Source organism: Lemur catta, chromosome 1 (assembly GCF_020740605.2).
Source record: "Lemur catta isolate mLemCat1 chromosome 1, mLemCat1.pri, whole genome shotgun sequence".
NCBI lineage: Eukaryota > Metazoa > Chordata > Mammalia > Primates > Lemuridae > Lemur > Lemur catta.
In genome coordinates, this window is record NC_059128.1 from 48,646,877 (window position 1) to 48,670,383 (window position 23,507).

Sequence of the window (23,507 nt, forward strand, 5' to 3'; positions counted from 1 at the left end):
GTTTCATTTGTTCAAGCCTCTGAACTGGCTTTTAGACAAACTGTTTCTCGTGATTCAATGGGGGAAGGGAGAAGAGCCGTTTGCATTTAAGTTTTATTTGTGTGCTCTTTAAATGGGAGATAGTAGATAGAATATGGGTTGCTCTGGTGGACAAGGACTGAGCCAATTCAGGTGTGAATTTTTAGGCTAGAACTAGATAAAATGAGAGATTAGGCGTCTGAATGCTGCTGTTTTCTTTAAACAGGTTATCGACAGGACCTTTAAAGGCATAGCAGCCAGTAGGTAATAAACAAGTGTGGGTAATGGCAGCTAAATATCACTACCACCAGAGGTCGCCTTACGAGGGGTGCAGTTAAGAGTAGCTGACCGCGGGCAGCCTTCCGCGCTGTTTGCCGCCAAGGCCACCTCCCTAGGTTCTTTACCCGGACTCAACAAAGCAGCCCTCATAGCACCGGTTTACGTCACTCTAGGACAGGCCCCAGTCCCGCTTGCGGGAGCAGTGAGCCCGCCCCTCGACCTCCGTGAGCGTCCACGCCACGCCCCAGGGGCGGGGCGATCCCGACCCGAGGCGGGCTGGCTCAGTAAAGCGAAGGCAGCGGGGGAAGATGGCGGCAGCCATTCCGCAGCGGGCGTGGACCGTGGAGCAGCTGCGCAGCGAGCAGCTGCCCAAGAAGGACATTATCAAGTTTCTGCAGGACCATGGTTCAGATTCGGTACCAGAGGCGGCGGGGCGGCCGGGTTGGTGCGGCTGAGGGACGCCTCACCCCCCTGGAGATGCCCATACTTACCGTATCCCTCCGTGCCCCCGCCCTCGTTCTCCCGCGGCCCGTGGCCGGCAAGGCCGGAGAGGCCTCGCGTGCTGGGGCGCCACGCTGCTGCCTCTCGGGCGGGCCTGCTGCGGCGTGGGGAGCAGCTTTATTTCCTGGGGCACGCAGGCTGCAATCGCAGAATTAGAACCTCATTGGGATCCTTGAGTGGGGGTGGAGGCCATTAAAAAAAAGGACCCCTTAGTTGTTGGGGGCTGAAGCGGGAGTGGGGTGCGGCCATCGAGGAATAGTGGCCTGGATGAGCCCCCGGGAGCGGAGTGGTGGCTACTAAGAAAATAGGAAGGGGTATGAAAATTCTTATGGGAACGATGTATGCAACTTGCTTTTCTCAACAATTTACTAAATACTGAACATTAGTGGGTGTAATTTTTTAAAACCCTTGGATTGTGTTTTAACTTTTGTTTAAAATATCGACCCGTTAAATGACCTTTCACCTATATACGTAGGAGAGCTACATGCGCATTTCTTCTCGTGCTGTGGTCTCTCATTGTTATAAACAGACTAAGGAATTTATTTGGCATTCTTTATACTCTACGCCTTGCATTTCCCAGCACAGTCTCCATCTTAACCATCCATCTATAATCAAGTTATTTTTGTCAAATCAGACATTTTTGTCCTTCAGAAATTAAGACCATACATACCTCTTTTTAAATTGCTTAACTGCTGCACACTTCGTTGTGCATGCACCATTCGCCACTTACCAGAAACAGAAGCAGCAACGTATATGTAGTTTCTGTGCAGTTTTTTAAATTCTAAACTTGCATTTTGAAAAATTGTGGGTTATTTTGAGGGGATTGTATTTTATTTTCATTTTGGGTAGTCTTAATGGGAAGATACAAGAACTCTCCAACCTCTGTTTCCTTGCTGGTGAATCATTATGGTGGCATCTGCATCTTAGATTAATAAAGCAGATAACGCACACAACATACATACGAACAGCTATGCTCAGTGTTTAGAGATACAAAGGTGAAAAATATTATGCGTCATTTTCTCTTAAGCCAATTCATATTTCCACCAAATAGAATAGTCATATCATTAACATTTAATGCTTCAGTACTGTACCTCATCAAATTTTTATAAAACAGATCCTCCCAATGTGGAATCTAATGTAAAACTGGCCCAGATAGGACAATTTTAGGAGACTTGGATTCTCATAATATTTTTGTAGCATATTAATTTTTTAAATGCATATTCTTCAGTGATCATTCACATACTTAAACCTATATTTGACAATAATTGATCATAAGGTATCAAAGAGATGTTTATATTTTGATTTTTTTTTTTGAACCTTGCTAAAGAAATCACAAGAGTGGTAAAATAACTGATTACTTCCTTTTAATCAACTTTAATCTCCTTTCCCCATCAGTTGTTAATCATTTAGAACATTAAGAAGGGAAGAGAAAAAGCAAAAGATAAAAAATACAATAGTGATAGTGATAGTATTAGAAAAACTGCTTTATCAAAAGCTTAGAAGATGCTAAGGGACAACTTTGAGAAAGTAACAAAATGAGGAATCAAGCAGGGACCACAAGGTAAAAAAGGAAGCAGAATAAAATAAGATGGAAACAAATTATTAAAACCCTCACATTACATGATTTGAGATGAAAATATATTATGACTTGATATTTCAGTAGTAGTACTTTAATGTCCATCTGCCAACTCAGCGGTATTATGTTTGAGAGAAAGGAATTCTATTGTTTTCTTGAGTTATTAAATACATTGTTAGGCTGTGCATTCTAGCACTCTAGGAGGCTACATTGGGAGGACTTGAGGTCAGTAGTTTGAGACCAGCCTGAGCAAGAGTGAGACTCCTCTACAAAAAATAGAAAACTTAGCCTGGCATGGTGGCACACACCTGTAGTCCCAGCTACTCGGGAGGCTGAGGCAGGAGTATCAGTTGAGCCCAGGAGTTTGAGGTTGCAGTGAACTATGATGAAACCACTGCACTCTACCCAGGGTGACAAAGTGAGACTATAAATAAATACATAAATAATAAATTCTTATTATGTGACAGGCTCTATACTAAATGCATTATATATATATCACTGTATTTTATCCTTACAGCATCCTTTGACATAAATGCTGTTTTTAATATTTCACTACAGATACGGAGACTGAGTCTTTAGGAAAGCTTAGTCCCTTGTCTAGGGTCAAACAGCTAGGATTTTACTCTAGATAATAGGACTCCACAGCCCATACATTTAACTAATATATATGTATGTATATAAATATCATGTTGGGCAAAGCTATCTTGACAGATCTGTTACCTGCTTGTGTAAGTGCTTCCTAGTCTGCCAGAATGGACTACAGATGCATCAAAATAGCTATGCCCAGTGTGGCTGGGGGCTCCCAAGTCCACAGCCAAATAGCCTCCTGCTGTGAACAGCTGCCTCCAGTCACCACGGTGTGCTGATGTTATAAATGTTCTTTTCTTTGAGTCTGTGATAGGAAAAAGGTTAGGAGGAACCACTGTGTCTCATACATAATACTGCAGTTCCAGTCTTGTGAATAATTCTTTTAAATAAATACTCAGTTTTTTAAATCTAGCTTACATTTCTTTTGGTAATGAATTAGGGTATAAACTATATTGTTTATGTGATTTCTTGTTTATTAGCAGTACTATTAAAAACATAACTGCTAATGTAAGATGGTCATTTTCTAATTTTAGACTCCTCTTACTTGAGGGAAATTATTTTGACTACCCAGCTTTTTTCTTTATAGTTTCTTGCAGAACATAAATTATTAGGAAACATTAAAAATGTGGCCAAGACAGCTAACAAGGACCATTTGGTTACAGCCTATAACCATCTTTTTGAAACTAAGGTAAGTATTATTACATTGTATTAAATATCATTTTAGAAATTTATTTCCAAAAGGACATTTTAAATACATTTATTTGCAGAATGTTGGAGGTTTTCCACCTGTAAGTTTTCTTAACTATAATCATAAGTGGACTAGCTGTCAAATCTATCAATATGACAGAATGTTTTGGTATTTTGAAAGGGACCAGATTTTGTAGCTTGAATTGAGACAACAGATTCTTAAGGCCACTGAAGTTATAAATCCGTCAGGTCAATAGGTATTACCAAACTACTTAAACATTCATACTGCTTATTAAATATACAGAAAAATTAAGTTCCATTTCATTAATGAATTTGAAGTCTGGTTTAGATTTAGGCTGATCCTTCAGAAAAATTCATTTTGTTCTCTAATGTCTGTTCACTGTGACATGATCATCTTCCACAGAAAAGAGTCTTTATTAGGGAGTTTGAATAGTATTCATGTCTTTGGGTCTAAGTTGGCCTTTCTGAGATCATGGTTCTCATTTCAGAATTTATATAGTGAACTGGTCCAAGGGTCATAATTGATTAAAATGCTGAACAAAATTCCTCCTTTCTTCTTAGTCCATTTATTTACAGTTGAGTTACATAACCTATATTTTTTGTGCAGATAGTCATTTAATTAAGAGGCTGAAAATCTAGATGTCCCTCTTAGTTTTTAGCTTGCCCTAAGTATGATGTTACAACATCTCCTTACAGCGTTTCAAGGGTACCGAAAGTATAAGTAAAGTGTCTGAGCAAGTGAAAAATGTGAAGCTTAATGAAGATAAACCCAAAGAAACCAAGTCTGAAGAGGCTCTGGATGAGGTTTGTGTATATTTTCTTGTTTTATTACTTATGTGAATTTTAGAAATAGTAGTCTCTTTATAGTGCTGATTTCTCATAATGAGGAGTGGTTTGGCCACTTTCAGTGAGCCAAACACTGATTTGGAGTATGCCATCTTTCTTAAAGTGTTCTGGGATGAAATAAGCCTAAGAAATAGTGCTTTACAATTAGTAGTCTAGCCTGTGAAATACTCGTATTTAAGTCACGTTAACCTTCACATCTGGCCAGACCTTCTGAGTTTTCAAAGCTATTTTAAGGTCTTGATTCTATGGCCAAGTTGGACTGAGTGAAAAGAAACTTCCTTTTGAGTATTTTTAGCTTTTTCTAATGTACATGGTGTCCCTGGCAATAGAAATAATCCAGGCCTGGCTGCAGGGTGTGAGTTCATCTGTCTCAACTTTGCCAACCCAGGTTTTATATTTTGATACAAAGGTTTGAAGAACCAGATAAAATTGTTTCTGTAAATGGACAACCTTAGCAGAGCTGAATTGATTATAATCTTGCCATTTCTGGTAATACATTGCCAACTAAGCTCGCTCATTGCTAGCCTTACTATCAGTAATAATAATCTATCTTTAATTTTTGTATAGAGGTGTAGCCTATTGATGAAGATGTAGCATTTGGTTATTTGTGGAAAGAATTTAAGTTCAAGTACAATATTGTAGATGTTTGTATGATTGAAGCTAATTTTCATGACCTTTTCCTATTTGAAAAGCACAAATTAATGTTTATGAGTATATACACATATAAAGCAATTTTAAAGTTTACGCAACTAATATTTGATAAATGTTGTATCTGTTGAGCAGCTACTGAGGTAAATAGATTGATGATTACTAGCAGTCAGGGAAGTAAAAATTACAAAAAGCAGGAAGAGGGGAGATTGGTCCGTATGAAACCCATCTGGGTTTGTTAACTGGTGCTTATCAAAGTTAGACTCTTTCCTACCCTCTGGAGGCTGGGAGACAGGGGTCCTATCTTTAGGTGTTAGGTAGAACAAACAGTAAATTCTTTTAGCAGCCTTGAGCTGTTAGTGTTCATTCAAGTCTTTACAGGCCAAGGTTGAGGCCTAGTTGAGAAGAGAGCTCTCAGAGGATCCTGGCTAGAACTTGGTCAAGGAGAAAATCTTTGTCAAAGGAGTAGACTATTTGCAGGGAGATGACACTTTTTTTTCACTTAACAAGTTTTGGATAGAGAAAATCCTGGACTAGGAAGTGAAAGTGAATTAAAATTTGCATGACTTAACCAATTATAGATAGATGAGGAGTAAACAAAAGTTTCTCTTGCTTTCCAAACTCAGGAACCAAATCTTTGATATCCAACTCTACTCTTGATACTTGTTTTATGAAATTTAGGAACCAAATATGGTTTTGGGTAATGTAGATCCCTCCCTTTCTGAATTCAGAAACCAAATATATTTAGGTAAGGAGGATACTTTTACATTTGCTCCAACGTTTTTTTTTTAACCCCCTAAAGAATCTTGACAGATCGTCTTCTCCATGCTTTCCTCACATGTGTGAATTACCATTGATTAGATTAGCCTGTAACCTTTTTTGTTAAAGCCCCTGATAATCTTGCTTTATTCTAGGAATTATGCCTGTTATGGCAATTTTTATAGGTAATTTCATTCATTGTGTGAACTTATTTTCAATTTCAGAGACAGGCAACATCATTGTATTCATTCTAATTAGATGTAATGAAAACATTTGGAAATGTCAATTATTGGTGCTAAACCAATTCAGATGTTTGGGGGGAAAGTCAATATTTTATTTAATGCCTTATGATTTTGTGGGAATTAAATAGTAATGATTTTTCTAACCTTAGGAAATAACCGGATTCATTTTATGGTTTGTTGAATAATAAACAGAACAAAATCTTGTCAAAAGAATTTTGGTTTCCAAACAAGCTGGAAGTTATTTGAAATTAAATTATAGAAGTGTAAGTTACTGATTTTCACTTCACAGCCTTGAAATGAGATAGTGTATTTTTTTAACTTACAGAGGTGGACTAAAGGCATAACAGTTTGTTACCAAATCTATCAAACTCAATGATCCAACTCTGGTCATTGTTGGCTACATAGGTATTCTCTGTCGTTCTTCTAAAGGACATGAATTAATTTTGTTTTTAGGGTCCACCAAAATATACAAAATCTGTTCTAAAAAAGGGAGATAAAACCAACTTTCCCAAAAAGGGAGATGTTGTTCACTGCTGGTATACAGGAACACTACAAGATGGGACTGTTTTTGATACTAATATTCAAACAAGTAAGTCTAAATGTAATCTTCTCTTTTTGGCTTAAACACATTGCAAAATATTTGTATGGCAGAAAGATGAGTGGTTGGCATTATCTTTTTCTTGGCTGTCCATCTACTGTTTTCCAGATGTCTTTTGTACCTATGATTTACTTGGAAGAGGTTTTCAGCTCACTGATTACTGACTGGCTAAAGACTTCTTATTCATGGGGAAGTAAAATACAAGGAAGCTTAGTCTAAACTTGGTTGATGTCCCAAAGCTATGCTTTAGTATTTTAGTAGAAAAGGCAGAGTAGTTTCCTATTTTATTGGTATAAATATAGGTCCTACCCCTTTACTCTTTGTTTAGACTGTATAATTATTTTAACATCTGGAATTTTTTTGATGAATCTGGCTTTCTAAATTTTTCTTTTTTTTTCAAATACATAGTATTATAACTCTGAAATCAATTAAACTATATTTTTCCAATGGAATTTAATATCTTAATAAAAAATTAGTGTATCATTAATTATAAGGAAAATCTGTTTTACAGGTTCAAAGAAGAAGAAAAATGCCAAGCCTTTAAGTTTTAAGGTTGGAGTAGGCAAAGTTATCAGAGGAGTAAGTAAAGAATGGCAGTGGATCAACAGATATTCTGGCATGTGCTGTTTGTGGTATGATGGTGTAAAAAATTAGGATTGGGGATATAATGAAAAGAGAACAGTGTCCGGAATCTGACAGATTGGGTGCTATCATTGCTTGCTTATCTGGCATAGTTTCCCCACCTATAAAATGAGGACAGTACTGCCTACCTCAGGGTTTTCACAAGATTAAATGAGCATAACTCAAAGCACCTAATATATAGTAGGAATTCATGTATTAGTCTCTTCAGTCTACCCCTTTTATTCTTTTTCTTCGTAAAGTAATTCTTTGTCAGAATGTTTGGCCCACGATTCTTGTAAAATGTTACATAGCTGTTGTCCTACTTACATGTAATCAGGAAAAGTAAAATTATCTGTTCCTCTGAAGTATTCATAGAAGCAGGAGTTTGTTTCTGTAGTCTTCTCACCTCTCACCTGGGCTTCAGCCCCAGAAAATCTTTCAAATATAAGCATGCTTTTACCCACTATTACATGTAAGAGGTAACAGAAGGAAACTTTTCAGAAAAGAGTAAGTTAGGCTTGAGCTGTAAGTACCATTACTGTGTACAAAAGGAGATAAAAGAGCAGGGCTGATTGTCAGCTTTGCTGGATCAGGTTTTCATGTTAGGGCCCATCATTGTTGGTTTTAAATTGTATTACTGGCCAGCCTCAGTGGCTCATGCCCATAATCCCAGCACTTTGGGAGGCTGACATGGGAGGATTGCTTGAGGCTAGGAGTTTGAGACCAGCTGGCTGGGCATGGAGGCATGCACCTGTAGTCCTAGCTATTTGGGAGGATTACTTAAGCCCAGGAGTTCAAGGTTGCAGTGAGCTTTGATTGCACCACTGCACTGCAGCCTGTGTGACAGAGTGAGACCCTGTCTTAAAAAAGAATATTAAAATTTAAAAAATTGTGATTACTCAGAATATCAAATATTGATAGCTGAAATGCCTATTTAAATGCAGTAAGAACCCTCAGTATAATAGTCTTTGTACTGTGGGTTCAAACAGTCATATCCAGAGTCCAAAACAGAATATAAAACATCTTGAAACTTAAGTTTAGTTGAGCTAACTAAACTATTAACTGTTGTACTACTTTTCCATTTCTTTAACTTATCTGCATACTGGTAAATTTCTCCTAATCCACCATATTCTTAATTTCCAGATATGACAGATCTAATTGTATCCCTTGAACTTTATGTGATTGTTGTGTTTCAACAAAGTATATAATATTAGGAATATACTTTTATCTTTGTATCATGTTGATTTAATTGTTTTTGGCAACTGGTTGTAAGAGCCAAATTCATAAAAAATGGAGTGGCATCCCAGAAGCCTTTATCATTTCTTTGAAAAGTTAGTTTTACTTTTTACAAAAGATCTTAATGTGTTAACATTTTCTTTTTTTATTTTATGTGCCATCATAACTCCACTATTATAATTTGGTAATCTTAGAACAGTTTTACAGTGAGTACTTGCTATTTCTTTTTTTTGTTCTAAGTCTCCATTAACCTTGCCACCATTGAAGACAAACATTTAGGGACTCGTCCAAGGGACATTACCTTAGTAAAATCCAGTAACAGAATGCTTATATATATGTAAAATATATATATTTTTTATATATGTATATAAAATAAAATCTTGAGTCTTCTGGTATTGCACGTACTTTTTGGAAAGTTGTTATTCGTTTTCATTTTGTTCTGCCTTTAGTGGGATGAAGCACTCTTGACTATGAGTAAAGGAGAAAAGGCTCGACTGGAGATTGAACCCGAATGGGCTTATGGAAAGAAAGGACAGCCTGATGCCAAGTATCCTTTTTTCCTTTCATAATTAAAGAAAAAAAAAAAAACAGTAAAGAAAGATTATTGGAAGGTATGAAAGATGCTGTCTAGTCTAACCTCCAAATCAGAAATCCTGTCCTTCCTGATATTTAGATACTTAATGTCAACACCCCCAGTATAGAAAACAGTTAATATTTTCTGTTGGTACAAGGTATTACAACTTGAGCTAGAATCTTCCTTTTATTCTCTTATTCAAGTTCTTAACCTTCAACTGTTAAGAACCTTCTTAACCTTCAACATAACTGTTATGTTTAAGCTTTCATCTTTGAAAGGCAATTCTTAATGTTTAAAGGGTTTACTTCAAGAATTTATACTGTCTAATACAAACAACTGTAGGAACTGATACAAATATGGCTCATGGTAATTTCATGCCACTGATAATTTCAGGCAATAAAATTCAAGTCTTAGAAATGGAGTACATGTTGGTGATTATCAGTTGCAAAATGAAGGAGACCGTAAGACCAACAGTGTTAGTAAGCATTATTTATTATTTCTCTTATAAGTCCAGTTTGTGAACATCTAAAAAAAAGCAATGACTCCATTCAGACCAGACCAATCTAATAGATAAGTGGGAAAGCAGTTTATAGCTGTTGTTGGTTCCATCCCCATTGGACCAGTTAGAATCTAAGTTTGGAAAAACATTTTTTAGAAGGTCTCTGTAGTCTTGTGAGTTAAACTTATTTGGGAATATAATAGCTCTCTTCTTAGCTTATCAAAATCATGGCCACTTGCAACTCCTCCTTTCCCATCTGAAGCATCTCAAGACCAATCTGATGCACATAATTACACCCTTCTCTGAATTTAGCATCTTAAAATTCACAGTAAATATCATGTACTACCTCATATAAACTTTAATATACAGCATATACACAGAGACTGAAATTACTTTTTTTTTTTTTTTTTTGTGAGTACTTAGTAGCAGCCTTCATTAAGTGGTAGCTAATTTTAGAGTACCAGTAAGGCATCCAGATAAGGCGGATCCTAGGTAAGGATGAGCTCAACACATCTAGTTAGTTTATACTGATAAGTTATGGTCTCCATTTATCATTATAGATACTTTTAGGAATCTCTATGCTAGTTATGTATTAGCCTCTCAATCAACTACAGAGCTCTTCCCTTTGGGGTTAATTACTAATATCCAGTAAACATAATTACAGTTTTAGACTAAGGTTCTTGGGGGTAGGAAAGAGGCACTTTTTATCAAATTCACCTTGACTTTTTCAACAGAATTCCACCAAATGCAAAACTCATTTTTGAAGTGGAACTAGTGGATATTGATTGAAATAGCAGATTCAGTTCTAAAGACATCAGCAATGATAAAACTTGGCCTTGAAGAAGCTTACGTAACTAATGAGAGCTTGTTACTGTTGTAAGAGAAGAGTCAACTGGAAGATTCAAGGAATTAAGTTAAAACTTGTTTACTTGACCCCAACTTTTGAGAAATGTAATCCTTATAAATCCCTGTACTCAAATATTTTACTACAGTTGTGTAAAATATTGGTCAAGGAGAACGTTTTCCTTTTACCTCATGTTGTAAACTAAAAGGCTCAATAAAAACTTATATCCACTGTCTTGATGTGATTTGTTTGGTGTTAATATAGTATTGTTCTGATTAGATAATCAGGACTAAGACCTCATCATGCCAGGGAGTAACTCACAGTAAAACTGTCTAGACAGATTTGCCAGGGACACTCATAAAATCTTTAAATATTCCTGTATAGTGAGAAGGCAAAAGCGTAGAGCTTAAGAGGAAGCAAAAAGCTAAAAGGTCTAAGAAATACTGACAGGAAGAGAATGGCTAAATTAGGAAAAGTGCATCTCAAAACCAATGAACCACTAATAAAGTTGAATATAAAGTTAATATTATTAGTTGAACCCACCAAAATAAATTCATAAACGATTACTGGATAAGTCTTCAGTTTTATTACAAAAATGAAGATGATCAGTTTGATCAAAATGAAAGTTTGTTCACAAGTTTTACATGAATATTCTAAATACAAAGTCTGAAACAACATTTTTGATATGATTTTCATTTTTTAAAGGGATGCAAACATTCCATTTCTCACTTATAATCTCTATTCCAAGGCATAGTATTTTAATAGTGTACCTTTTCTGCAGTTAGATCACAATTCACAAGTATAACTGAAACACGCAGACAAAAACCTTGTCAGCAAAGGTTAAAAATCTTTTTTTTTTTTTTTAACAGAGGAAGTAAATCCTTAATAACCAGCCCTTATGTGTTTTTAAAATCTTGTACTACACTGACATGATTTGCAGTCAGGTTTTTTTCCTACCCTTAAGGCTACAAAACTCTTGCAAATGCCTTGCAGAAGAATTCTAGACCATGTAATGCAAAAATCAAAAAAATAGTTCTCCGATAAAAAGCAAATTTTACAAATGGTAGGAAATAGTATCTGTGGTAAGCTAATAATTGACATTTTCCCCTATTACTAAACAAATCATGTTACACAGAAACAGAAGACAAGTTATCAAATACGACAAGCTTATGCTATGTTTACATCCCTCATTTAAAAAATAATAATTTCATACTTTTCACACACTCCATCTGAAATGTACATTTTTCCATCAGGTTGGAGGGGGAGGGTAATACTGTCCATAATTCCAAGGATTCTGATAATTGTACTGAAAGGAAACAAGTAAACATATTAGCATACTAAAACTATGGCTGAGTTCCATATATAAAAAATACAATTAAAACAAGTATGTTTAAAAAGTAAGCATGTGTTCATTGCTGACTTAACTACCAAAGACGAAGTATTATACAATCTGGAACAAAAGCAAAAAGATGTTTTTCTAAAAAAAAAAAAAGTCCTGATTTATGCTTCTAATAACATCTATGAGCAAAGAAATAATTATGTGGACTCACTTGATACCAGGCACTATAATTATATACAGCTTGATTTGCCTGTAAATCACCATCAATCATCTGTGTAGACGATGAAGTTGTATCTTCTGTGTGTGCTTTCTTTTCTTCTGGTTCTTCTGATCTAGATAAAAGGCCAAAATGGAAACTTTCAAAACTCCCACAGATGAGAACATTGACAAATAGATGAATGTCATCTGTGTATATTTGTTTTACTCAAGGTTTCAACCACCCAAGATTTTTCAAATCATAAAGCATCTAAATTACAACATAAGGGTAACACTTAAAAATATTTGTCTTTAAAGGCATTTCCACAATGAAATTTCTTTTAAGCATCCCTTTTTGATTCAGCTAGAAGCTACATACCCATTTTCTGCTTTCCTTTTTAAAGAATCCTGTTCTTTTAAGAGTGTTTGATGTTCATCATAAGCATTCAGAAGCCTATGAAAGAAGAAAAAAATCCTCTGGAATATACAAAAATCAAACCTCTTTTTTAAAGATTTCAAGTTGTTTCCACTTAGGGAAGGAAACTGCCTAAGTAAACTTCTAAGTGGCTCATTTATTTTTCATATCATTCCCTTTTAAAATTTCAACAACAATCTTAGTCTGGATACTCAGACCCTCCATTATGTATACTTCCAAGAGACTAAATGAAATTGTGTTGAACCTCCAATTTCTGTGCCTATTACTGCCAAATTAAAATATCTCCTTTCATTTCATAAATGGTCAAAATTCCCATAACTTGCTACTGTCAACTGCTTACATGTGCTTTTCAACTCAGTCTAGTTTTCAAGGCACAACACAATCAAAATTATACTTACACTACTTAAAAATCCTCCAATCAAGCATATGTTACTTTTGTATGAACTTGTAACTTGCTTCCCTCATTGTGTCCTCCCCCCAAGCTTATCAGAATCCAGTAGTAACTAAAAGTAACCACCTCCTGTGTGAAGCATGGCAAGTCTGTTCTGATCCACAGAGATCACAGCCTTCTAAACAGTTATATGCTCCCTCACACATACACTTAGTTATTTCCTCTGATAATCGTACCATTCAACTAGACTAAAACCTAGAATTACATATCTTGTTTCTTTTGTATACCTTCTCCAGTGCAAAACAAACAGAAGACACTAGATATACAGCACATGAAGTAAAGAGTAGAAACTTTGAAGTAGGTTCTGATCCTAGGTCCACAATGTACTAATAGCTAATTAAATGACCTTGGAGAAATTGCCTAATCTCTCTTTAATCCTCTTTTCATCTATTCAGAGAACAATACCTGTACCCCTCAATACACTGCTATGAATTTTACATTAGATATTAAACATACAGTGTTTTATAACAAAGTGTTTTATAACACTTAGCATGATGCCCAGTACTCAATAAATATTAGCTGTTAATATCAGTTTAACTGAAATTTTACACAGCCATCAAAAATATACACAAACAAGTTAATTCTGTTTATCTATAGTGGTTTCGATGGAAATCACTCTAAATGAGAATAATCAGAGAAGGCATATGCCTAACAGGCACTGAAATACTTCCTTACTAGAATCAGACAAGGCTGGGACTTTAGCAATGCTCTAGCCAATTATTTTTACTCTTTTGTTTAGCAAATTTAAATATTAAACTTGTACCCTTCCCAAATCCCTTAGAGCAAACCTGCTACGACCTTCAACTTTCAGGCTTTTACAGTGCAAGAAGATGAGGCCATTAGGCATGATGTGTGGGACCATTTCCATCCTCTTCTTGAATCTCAGATAAAATGGCATTCCTATTCCAGATTAACCCCATCCATCTTTATTCACCTATATACTAAATGTTCATGTCTTTCAGGGTTCAATCCTTGTCTCATTGCCTTTTCACGAATTGCTGCTTCCTACCTTCTTTCATTCACTCTTGGTTTAAATTATCATTCTAAAACTGGGAGAACAGTTTCGAAGGAAAAACAAACCATATGTCCTCCTGTTAAGCACATATACATTTACAAAATTGTATTATATTCCCCACATATATCTAAGAAAAAAATAACCTAAGCAGGAAACATTTTAAAATTTAACAATGTATTAATCTGTACTAACCATCAAATTCCCATACAAAAATATCAATGCTCATTGATAATTCAAATACATGATGTAATTAAGATCTTACTTATTAACATCTGAACCAAAATCTTCAAGAAATTCCACTTTTCTCTGAGAAAATGTAATTCTCATTTTAATAGGTAGTGAACCATGTACAGCTTTGTCAAAACAATTTAGAATATTTTCTTCATTTTGTTTGAGGTCACCACTATATTCCATTTCAAGTAAATTGAGGTATAACTTTGTGTTCTCCTGTGTAAAAAGCAGTATCAATTAATAATATTTCTAAAATATTTTGATTAGAGCACAGATATTTAAAATGCCAAAATTTTTATGTCTCAATACTGAAAATTGTATTGCATTAAAATACAACTCATACTAAATGTTTTCAGCATACATCTAAAAGAGCAAAATAAAATTAATTAGCACCTTGATAAGTAGTGACGTCATCCTAGTATCTCCCCAAACTGCAAATTGTTAAATGATAATAAATTAAAACTCTATATACTATCTTGGGTTTATATGACTTAACCTACTATCACAATTAAAAAAAAATAAAACATAAAAAAATGATCTCTATGGTTCAAATAATTTAAATCTTCACTATAACTGTGGACAAACATCTTAAACTGCAACTGGAAACAAACTGTTATAAATCTGTCCTTTTTTTTTTGAAACAGGGTCTCACTCTGTCACCCTGGCTGAAGTACAACCAAACTCCTGGGATCAAGTGATCCTCCTGCCTCAGCCTCCTCAGTAGCTACAACTACAGATGCACACTACCACACCTGGCTAATTTTTTTAATTTTTTGTAGTGATGGGGTCTCGCTATGTTGCCCAGGCTGGTCACAAAGTCCTGACCTCAAGTGATCCTCCTGCTTCGGCCTCCCAAATTGCTAGATTTACAAGCATAAACTACTGGGCCCAGATTATAAGACTGTCTCTTAACCAGACCTAGCAATAGCTAAAAACCTAAAAAACGAGGAATTTCCAATGCACTGCCTTTTATCAATTGATATAAAAAGAAATACTTTGGAAAAGGAAAATCATCTCACTGCTACATTTGCTACAATATAGGCAACTACTATGCTTTTTGTTTATGAAATGTTCTTCCAGGCCCTCTGTTCTACTTAAAAATCAGTAAATTTGCTGTAAAATTTCTAAAGAGAAAATAGAAAGTATCATAATGTCTTCACTTTTTAACTCAATAATCTTAATTTTCTCAAACTTTTAATTCAAAATAATTTGAAAACTTTTTTTTAAATGGCAACATCAGTTTAGAGGGACTGTTGTCCTCATTTAGTAATAAAATATATTACATACAGACCAAATCTTTCATCACAGTTGCCAAAGTGAAAGAAAATTGACTACTAATGTTTTACAGGAATTATCCTAAAAAATACAAATACATACTTTGTCTCTTTCAATTGCTTCTAAAAGCACCTTTCTTGATTTTGGAAGATTTTTTTGTATCTTGAAAAGATGTCGGGCTAGTTTGACAGCATAGAACGAAGACTCATTATTTGATTTGGCATTCTTAATGGCATCCTGAAGCAAATGTTCAGCTTCTTCCATATTTCCATGCCGTCGTTCTAAACTTACTCTTCGCAAACGAACCATTGCCAATCCTAGAACACATTCTTCAAATGTTCTCAAGATATTCCTGGCTTCATTAATATTACCTAGAAATGGTAATTAAATGTTTATACTTTTGTTTAAATTTCTGAAATATACTTTATGCCAGATATTGGCAAACCACCACCCATGGGCTAAATCCAGCCTTCTGCCTGTTTTTGTGAAAATAATGAGAAATAGCTGTGCTCATTTATGTATTTTTTTTTTTTTATTGTCTATGGCTGCTTTGGGGCTATAACAGCAGAGTTGAGTTGTTAGAAAAGAGACCATATGGCCTGCAAAACCTAAAATATTTACTATCTGGCCTTTTTGTTTGCCAAACTCTGCTTTACATCATCATCCCTCAAAACTCAATTCCTGTATTTTTATCCTGAAATAACTGAAATCTCGAAAATATCAACTGAATTTCCTCATTCTTACCCTGCTGTTCCTCAAAAGCTGCCCAAAGCATATGCACCAGGGGTTTCTTTGGGAGATGAATAGTACAAGCTCTGCTGAAGACATGCCTCACTCCTTCAGTGCTATGGTTTTCCATGTACTTGGCATACTACATACAGAAAAAAGGAAATACTGAATAATTTACCGTTGAACAAGCCATTAAATATGTGACAGAACGATAAAATTCTATTTTTAAACCCATTCAGCACCTTTATTGAACCACTAGACTAGTTTCTGTAAGGAAGGACGAAGAGAGGCAACGAGGTTGGCATATGCAGCAGTCAAATCTGGTTGCAAGCAGACCATCTCCTAATGCAACAGATATAGTTATATGAACAACATTCAACAGAAGTACAAAAAAGGTTAGTCACTAGATCAATGTTTATAATATATTCAAGTTTAAGACCATATAATTTTCTTACCTTAATCCAGAACTCCTCATAGAGGGCACATGATATGACACATCTTTCAAAGAGAACCACAACTCGTTCATGAGTCCCATTTTCAATTTCAAATTCTAAGTATTCTTTCCAGTTTTTTAGTTGTGCCTTTTCCAATGGTTTCACATGAAAATAAGGTCTTTTAATCTGTAATAAAATTGTAACATGGCAATGAAAGTAAACCAATACCTATACCAATATATGCAGTAATACAGTAGTAATACAAATTACTTTAAATATAAGATTAATGATGAATCAAAAAAATCTAATCACCATATTTCTAAATTTTTTTTGACTTTTTTTTTTTTTTTTAATCAAAGTCATGCTCCGTTGCACTGGGTAGAGTGCAATGGTGTCATCGTAGCTGGGGCTCTAGGTGCGTGCCACGATGCCTGGTTAATTTTTCTCTTTTTAGTAGAGATGGGGTCTTACTCTTGCTCAGACTAGTCTCAAACTCTTGAGCTCAAGTAATCCTCCTGCCTCACCCTCCCAGAGTGTTAGGATTGCAAGCTTGAGCTACCACACCTGGCCTTAAAAACTTTTAAAATTAAAATCCCTTAACTTCCTTAGGCTTTACAAATGAAAGAAATAGAATACATTTTCCATTTATTCGCAGCCATTTTAATAGAATCACATACTTTTTATATACAGAATATTTTATTCTTTGTTGAGTATTTTAAAATTGAACCATTACCCCACAGTGATAGAAGAATCAGTGGTGGTTGCCCCTATAGGGCTAGGAGTGGGGTGGGAGGTGCTGAACAGAAACAGGCCAAAGGGACCTTTTGCGGTGATACAATAGTTTTGTATCTTAATTGTTGTGATGATTACAATCTATATACATTTGTCAAATGATTCCATATTATATGATGCCATTCACCCATGGTGCATATGCTTTGGGCAGCTTTTGAGGAACAGCAGGGTAAGAATGAGGAAATTCAGTTAATATTTTTGAGATTTTCCATTATTTCAGGATAAAAATATAGGAATTGAGTGTTGAGGGATGATGTAAAGCAGAGTTTGGCAAACTTTTTCTATAAAAGGCCATTATAGGGAAATCTATAAAGGCAAAAGGTAAATTAGTGGCACTTTAGAGTTGGGGGTGGAAATCACAGTTGAGGAAGTTGGGGTGGTGATTGCTAAAAAGGTAAGGGGTTTCTTTTTGAGGTTGTGAAAATGTTCTAAAATTAACTGTAGTGATGGTAGTATATATCTGTGAATATACTAACAACTACAGAATTGTACACTTTAAATGTATGGCATGTGAACAATATCTCAGTAAAGCTGTCAAAAAAACAAAACTGTGGGGAAAAAACTCATTTTGTTATATACCTAAAATGCATACATTTTATTATATGTAAAGTATAACCCAATGAAGTTGATTAAACAAACTGAATGATTATAATAAAATTGCTCAGATTAAGCAGATATCTTGCAATTCAAGTTAAGTCTGAATTCAGTAAGATTCTAAAATTGATAATGGAAAATGATAAAATTCATAATGGTAGCAATAAATGAGATGAACATCTTAAGTTATTACTTAAATATGCAAAAATAAAGTTACACTAGAGATATTCCTATCAAAACTGAAAGAAAAATACATTACTCTTACTTTATATGTTAAAAACTATTACAAAACAAAGCCACTTACACCTTCTTCAAATGTCCACCTTTTACTAACTTCATGCTCATTATAATTAAACATTTCTTGATGAATCTCAATGATTCTATGTCTCATGTTTTCTATTTCTGTAATTAGCTTGGGGAGAAAAAGAAAAAAATTAAATCTCACAAGCTATATACTGAAATTTTTCAATATTACTGCTTACATTTAAGTATTATTCACAGATGCTTTATAGTCTTACAAAGTATAGGCTTTTTAATGTTAGCTAAAGTGCAAAGTCCAATTAACAACACTAAAATAGATTCTTTACCATAAACCTATTATTTAAACCCTATCTGCTAAATAATCCCCACTTGTCTTAATCAGCAATTAACTCTGTACAAGCTACAAATCAATAGTGAAATGGCCAGCTGTATAACTCATCACTGTGCCACACATGTAATCAAAGGGTATAAGGTCTAGTTTCTCATGCACTGAAGAATTTTTAAAGAAGTCTGGTTACCTTTGCTGGATCAGTTATGTCTTCAATTCCCGATGGTAGATCGTCACCAGGAGGACCATCATCACCACTATGCCCATTTACAGATGCTAATTCCCTTCGTAGCTGAATAAACTGTTCACCAGTTAAAAGATCTCTAGGTAAGTTATTCTGTACATGTTCTTTAAATCTAAAAAAAGACAATAAAAATACATGCTCTATATTTAAATCATAATTTTAGATCCCATATTACATTCCTACTATATAGTACTCTTTCAAACAAATTGATTTAAAGAAAGATCTTTTTCCTTCCCCTTCTCCTCCCCTCCCCCCGAAAAAAAAAGAAAGGAACCTGGCCAGGTGCCATGGTTCACACCTATAATCCCAGCACTTTGGGAGGTCAAGGCTCGAGAACTGCCTGAGGTCAGGAGTTCTAGACCAGTCTGGGCATAACAGTGAGACCTCGTCTCAACAAAAACCTTTTTAAAAGATTAGCTGGGCATGGTGGCATGCACCTGTAGTGCAAGCTACTAGGGAAGCTAAGGCCGCAAGATGACTTGAGCCCAGTAGTTTGAGGCTGCAGTGAGTTATAATCAGGCCACTGCACTCCAGCCTAGACGAAAGAGTGAGATTCTACCTATAAAAAAAATAAATTCATTAATTAAATTAGATTTAAATTTAAATAAATAAAAAAAACCAAAATATCACACTATTTCTCCTTCCTTTCTATAGTGAAAACCTACACTTGAAAACACAGTCTACAGATATCTTCATTTCATTTCTGCCTTTGCAGTAAATGGAGAAGCACAGACAGGCATAAATTCAAACCCCAGTTCTGTTATGAGTTATCTGACTTAAGGGAAATTTTTTCCTTCTCTAAATCTTAGTTTTCTCATCTGTAAAATGGGACAAGCAGATTTATTTTGAAAAGTTACAATAAAATTAAATATGGTAAATACTTATCCTATTTTATGGAATGAAGTGTTACCTGATTCTAGAATTGCAAATAAAGCCAATTGAAATGTTTAAACTGAAAAAATAAATAAATATGGTAATCCATATTTAAATTGTAAATGATCACTTATAACCAAATGTTAGCAGCTCCTTCCCACCTCCCAATTATTCCTCGATTCACATGTGTGTGCTCAATAGGGCAATGAAATTGCCCTATTTAAGGTCACCAATTATTTCTTATATACCAATTTTTGTTTGTTTTAGAGACAGGGTCTCACTGTTGCCCAGCCTGGAGTGCAATAGCATGATAATAGTTCACTGCAGCCTTCAGCTCCTGGTCTCAAACGATCCTCCTGCCTTAACCTCCCAAGTAGCTGAGGCTACAGGTGCATGCCACCACACCTGGCTAACTTTTATAATTTTTTTGTAGAGACAAGGTCTCACCATGTTGCCCAGGCTGCTCTTAAACTCCAGGCCTCAAGCAATTCTCCTGCCTCAGCCTCCCCAAGTACTGGGATTACAGGTGTAAACCACCGCACCTGGTCGCAAAATTAGATGGACACTTGTTTTGCAGTGTTTTCCTGAGCCTTTCACTGCTACTCTATTTCCTCTGATACTTCCTCCTTATCTGTCCTAAAGGTTAGTATTTCAAAGAATTCCAGTCTCTACTTTGTTCTCATCTATTTTTACGTACTTTCTAAGCCAATCTCATTAATACAGCTTGAAATAAGTATACTATAATGACTCCTCAAGCTACAACACAAGTCCAAACCTTTCTAAATTCCAGACTGGCACATCCAATCACCAACATTACACACTAAGAAATATAGATTAATACTTAACATAATTCTTAACTATAGATCCTTAAACTAATCTATAAACAGATTTTTTTTAAGAAAATCTATTTTATCCACACATGCTAATTTGTATACAGACATATTTTAATCAAAAACACTGGGAAGAGAAGCTAAAATATTTATACCATCTCAATTTGAATATACCAAAGAAAGATAATACACAAAATATCTTAAACTCTGTCATCTTCATCTAAAATTAACACCCTCAGCATTTCGTTTTTGTTTGTTTTTTTTTTCAGACAGGGTCTGACTCGGTTGACCAGGCTAGAGCGCAGTGGCATCATCATAGCTCACTCACTGCAACTCCTAGGCTCAAGCCATTCTCCTGCCTTAGCCTACCCAGTAGCTGGGACTACAAGTGTGTGCCACCACACCTGGCTAATTTCTCTTTTTTTTTGTAAAGCTGGGGTCTCTCTATGCTGCTCAGGCTAGTCTTGAACTCCTGGCCTCAAGCAACATTCTGTCTCAGTTTCCCAAAGTGCTAAGATTACAGGCATAAGCCACTGTGCCTGGCTTGTTTTTTGCTTTCAATCTTTCATACACACACACAAAACCACCTTTTTTAATCCATTCATCCTTTGATGGACACTTAAGTTGTTTCTCTTACTTATTGTGAATAATGCTGCAATATTCGTTGTAGTGCAGATATCTCCTTGAGATAATGATTTCATTTCCTTTGGATCTATACCTAAATAGTGAGATTGCTGGAATACATAGTAGTTCTATTTTTACTTTTCGGAGAAATCTCCATACTGTTTTCCATAATGTCTGTACCAATTTTCATTCCCACAAAGAGTGTACAGTGTTCCCACATCCTCACCAACACTTGCTATCTCGTCTTTTTCATTCTAACAGGTGATGTGATAGCTCACTGGGGTTTTGATTTACCTTTCCCTGGTGATTAGTAATGCTGAGCACTTTTTCACATACATACTGACTATTTGTACATCTTCTTTGGGAAAAATATGTATTTAGGTCCTTTCTTAGTTTTCTAATTGTGTTTTTTTTTTTTTTTGGTTTTCTTTTGCTTTTAAGTTATGTGAGTTCCCTACACATTTTGGATATTAACCACTCATCACATATGTCTCAAAAACAAATTCTTCAAATCCAAAAGTAGCCTTTTCATTTTGTTAACTGTCTCCTTTGCTGTGCAAAAGCTTTTTATAATAGTTTTGATGTTGTCCCACTTATTTATTTTTGCTTTTGTTGCCTTTGCTATTGGTGTTATATCAAAAAAGTCATTGCAATGTGAAGAGCAATGTCAAGAAGCTTTTTTCCTAAGTTTTCTTGAAGAAGTTTTAGTTTCAGATTCTACATTTAAGTCATCAATTCATTTCAGGCTAATTTTTGTTTATGGTATAAGGCATGGACGTAATTTTATTCTTTGCATGTGGACATCCAGTTTTCCCAACAGCATTTATTGAAGATATTTTACTTAATCCATTGTGCAGAGTCAATGATGCAAAAAAAAGAATTAATGAACTCGAAGGAATGTAAATTTGAAATTAGTCAATTAGAGTGACAAAAAAGAAACATATTAAAAAAGGGTGAAGGAAACATGACAGTCTTATGTGACACTATCAAGTATGCAAATATAGGAATTTTGTGATTCCTAGAAAAAGAAAAGAGAGATAAAGAGGAAAGAAGCTTGAAGAAATACTGGCCAAAACTTCCAAATCTTGGAAGAGGTATAGACATCCAAATTCACGAAGATCAAAAGTTCCTAACCAAAATAAACCCAAAGCAAAATATGTCAAGACACATTATAATCAAATTATCAGAAGTCAAAGACAAAAATAGAATCTAGAAAGTAGCAAGGAAAAAGAGATTTATCGGCTGGGCAGGCTGGCTCATGACTGTAATCCCAGCACTTTGGGAGGTAGAGGCAGGAGGTTCACTTGAGGCCAGGAGTTCGAGATCAGCCTGGGCAACACAGTGAGACCCCATCCCCACGGCAAAAAAAAAAGAAAGAGATTCTTCACATATAAAGGAACCCCAATAGCGCTATCAACAGACTTCTCAAGAGAAACCTTGCGGCCGGGCGTGATGGCTCACGCCTGTAATCCTAGCACTCTGGGAGGCCGAGGCAGGTGGATTGTTTAAGCTCACGAGTTCAAGACCAGCCTGAGCAAGAGCGAGACCCCCTCTCTACTAAAAATAGAAAGAAATCATATGGACAGCTAAAAAATATATGTAGAAAAATTAGCCGGGCATGGTGGCACATGCCTGTAGTCCCAGTTACTCGGGAGGCTGAGGCAGGAGGATCGCTTGAGCCCAGGAATTTGAAGTTGCTGTGAGCTAGGCTAATGCCACAGCACTCTAGCCCGGGCAACAGAGTGAGACTCTGTCTCAAAAAAATTTTAAAAATTAAAAAAAGAGAGAAACCTTGCAAATGAGGCAGGAGTGGGATGATACATTTAAAGGGCTGAAATTAAAAAAAAAAAAGAAAGAAAAACTGCCAATCAAAAATACTATACCCAGTGACACTATCCTGCAGAATAAAGGTGATATAGAGTTACACTCAGGCAAAAGCTGAGGGAGCTCTAAGACAAGCGACCTGTCGTGAAAAAAAAAAGTTGCTAAAGGGAGTTCTAGTTTTAAAAAAAGGATGCCAAGTAACATCATAAGAACATGAAAGTATAAAACTCAATGGTAAACAGTAAAATTGAGAATACTCTAATATTGTACTGGTGAGATGTAAATTACTTTTAACTATAAAGTGTAAAAGATAAAAGACAAAAGTATTAAAATAATTATGGCTTCAATAATTTGTTAATAGATACACAATACAGAAACATGTAAAATGTGATATCACTACAAAATGTGTGTGGTGGGAGAAGTAAAATTGTAGACTATTTTTGTATTTCATTGAAGTTAAATTATTATCAGTCTAAATAAAATGCTATAACTAAG

At 35.3% G+C, this 23,507-nt stretch overlaps 2 protein-coding genes and 1 non-coding gene across 7 annotated transcripts in view; 1 reads left to right on the top strand and 2 right to left on the bottom strand.

Moving 5' to 3' along the window:
• Window positions 1-527: 527 nt before the first annotated feature.
• Window positions 528-10,776, top strand: FKBP3 (FKBP prolyl isomerase 3). The gene is made up of 7 exons (XM_045567901.1): window positions 528-713; window positions 3,549-3,650; window positions 4,367-4,474; window positions 6,619-6,754; window positions 7,275-7,342; window positions 9,070-9,167; window positions 10,428-10,776. The coding sequence occupies exons 1-7, from the start codon at window positions 606-608 to the stop codon at window positions 10,480-10,482; spliced, it is 675 nt and encodes a 224-aa protein (XP_045423857.1). The 5' UTR covers window positions 528-605; the 3' UTR covers window positions 10,483-10,776.
• Window positions 10,777-11,108: 332 nt separating this feature from the next.
• PRPF39 (pre-mRNA processing factor 39) overlaps window positions 11,109-23,507 on the bottom strand; it is a 33,154-nt gene continuing 20,755 nt past the window's right edge. For all 5 annotated transcript variants that reach the window (XM_045567910.1, XM_045567915.1, XM_045567933.1 and 2 more), the window contains 9 exons: window positions 18,808-18,973; window positions 18,333-18,440; window positions 16,664-16,828; window positions 16,224-16,350; window positions 15,582-15,850; window positions 14,236-14,420; window positions 12,451-12,525; window positions 12,088-12,208; window positions 11,109-11,843 (listed from right to left, as the gene is read on the bottom strand). In XM_045567910.1, the coding sequence (XP_045423866.1) occupies window positions 11,787-11,843; window positions 12,088-12,208; window positions 12,451-12,525; window positions 14,236-14,420; window positions 15,582-15,850; window positions 16,224-16,350; window positions 16,664-16,828; window positions 18,333-18,440; window positions 18,808-18,973 (1,273 nt within the window). In that variant the 3' untranslated portion in view covers window positions 11,109-11,786. The remainder of the gene's footprint in view (window positions 11,844-12,087; window positions 12,209-12,450; window positions 12,526-14,235; window positions 14,421-15,581; window positions 15,851-16,223; window positions 16,351-16,663; window positions 16,829-18,332; window positions 18,441-18,807; window positions 18,974-23,507) is intronic.
• LOC123630918 lies at window positions 15,433-15,518 on the bottom strand. Its single transcript, XR_006732849.1, has one exon. It is a non-coding gene; the product is annotated as a small nucleolar RNA SNORD127 (small nucleolar RNA).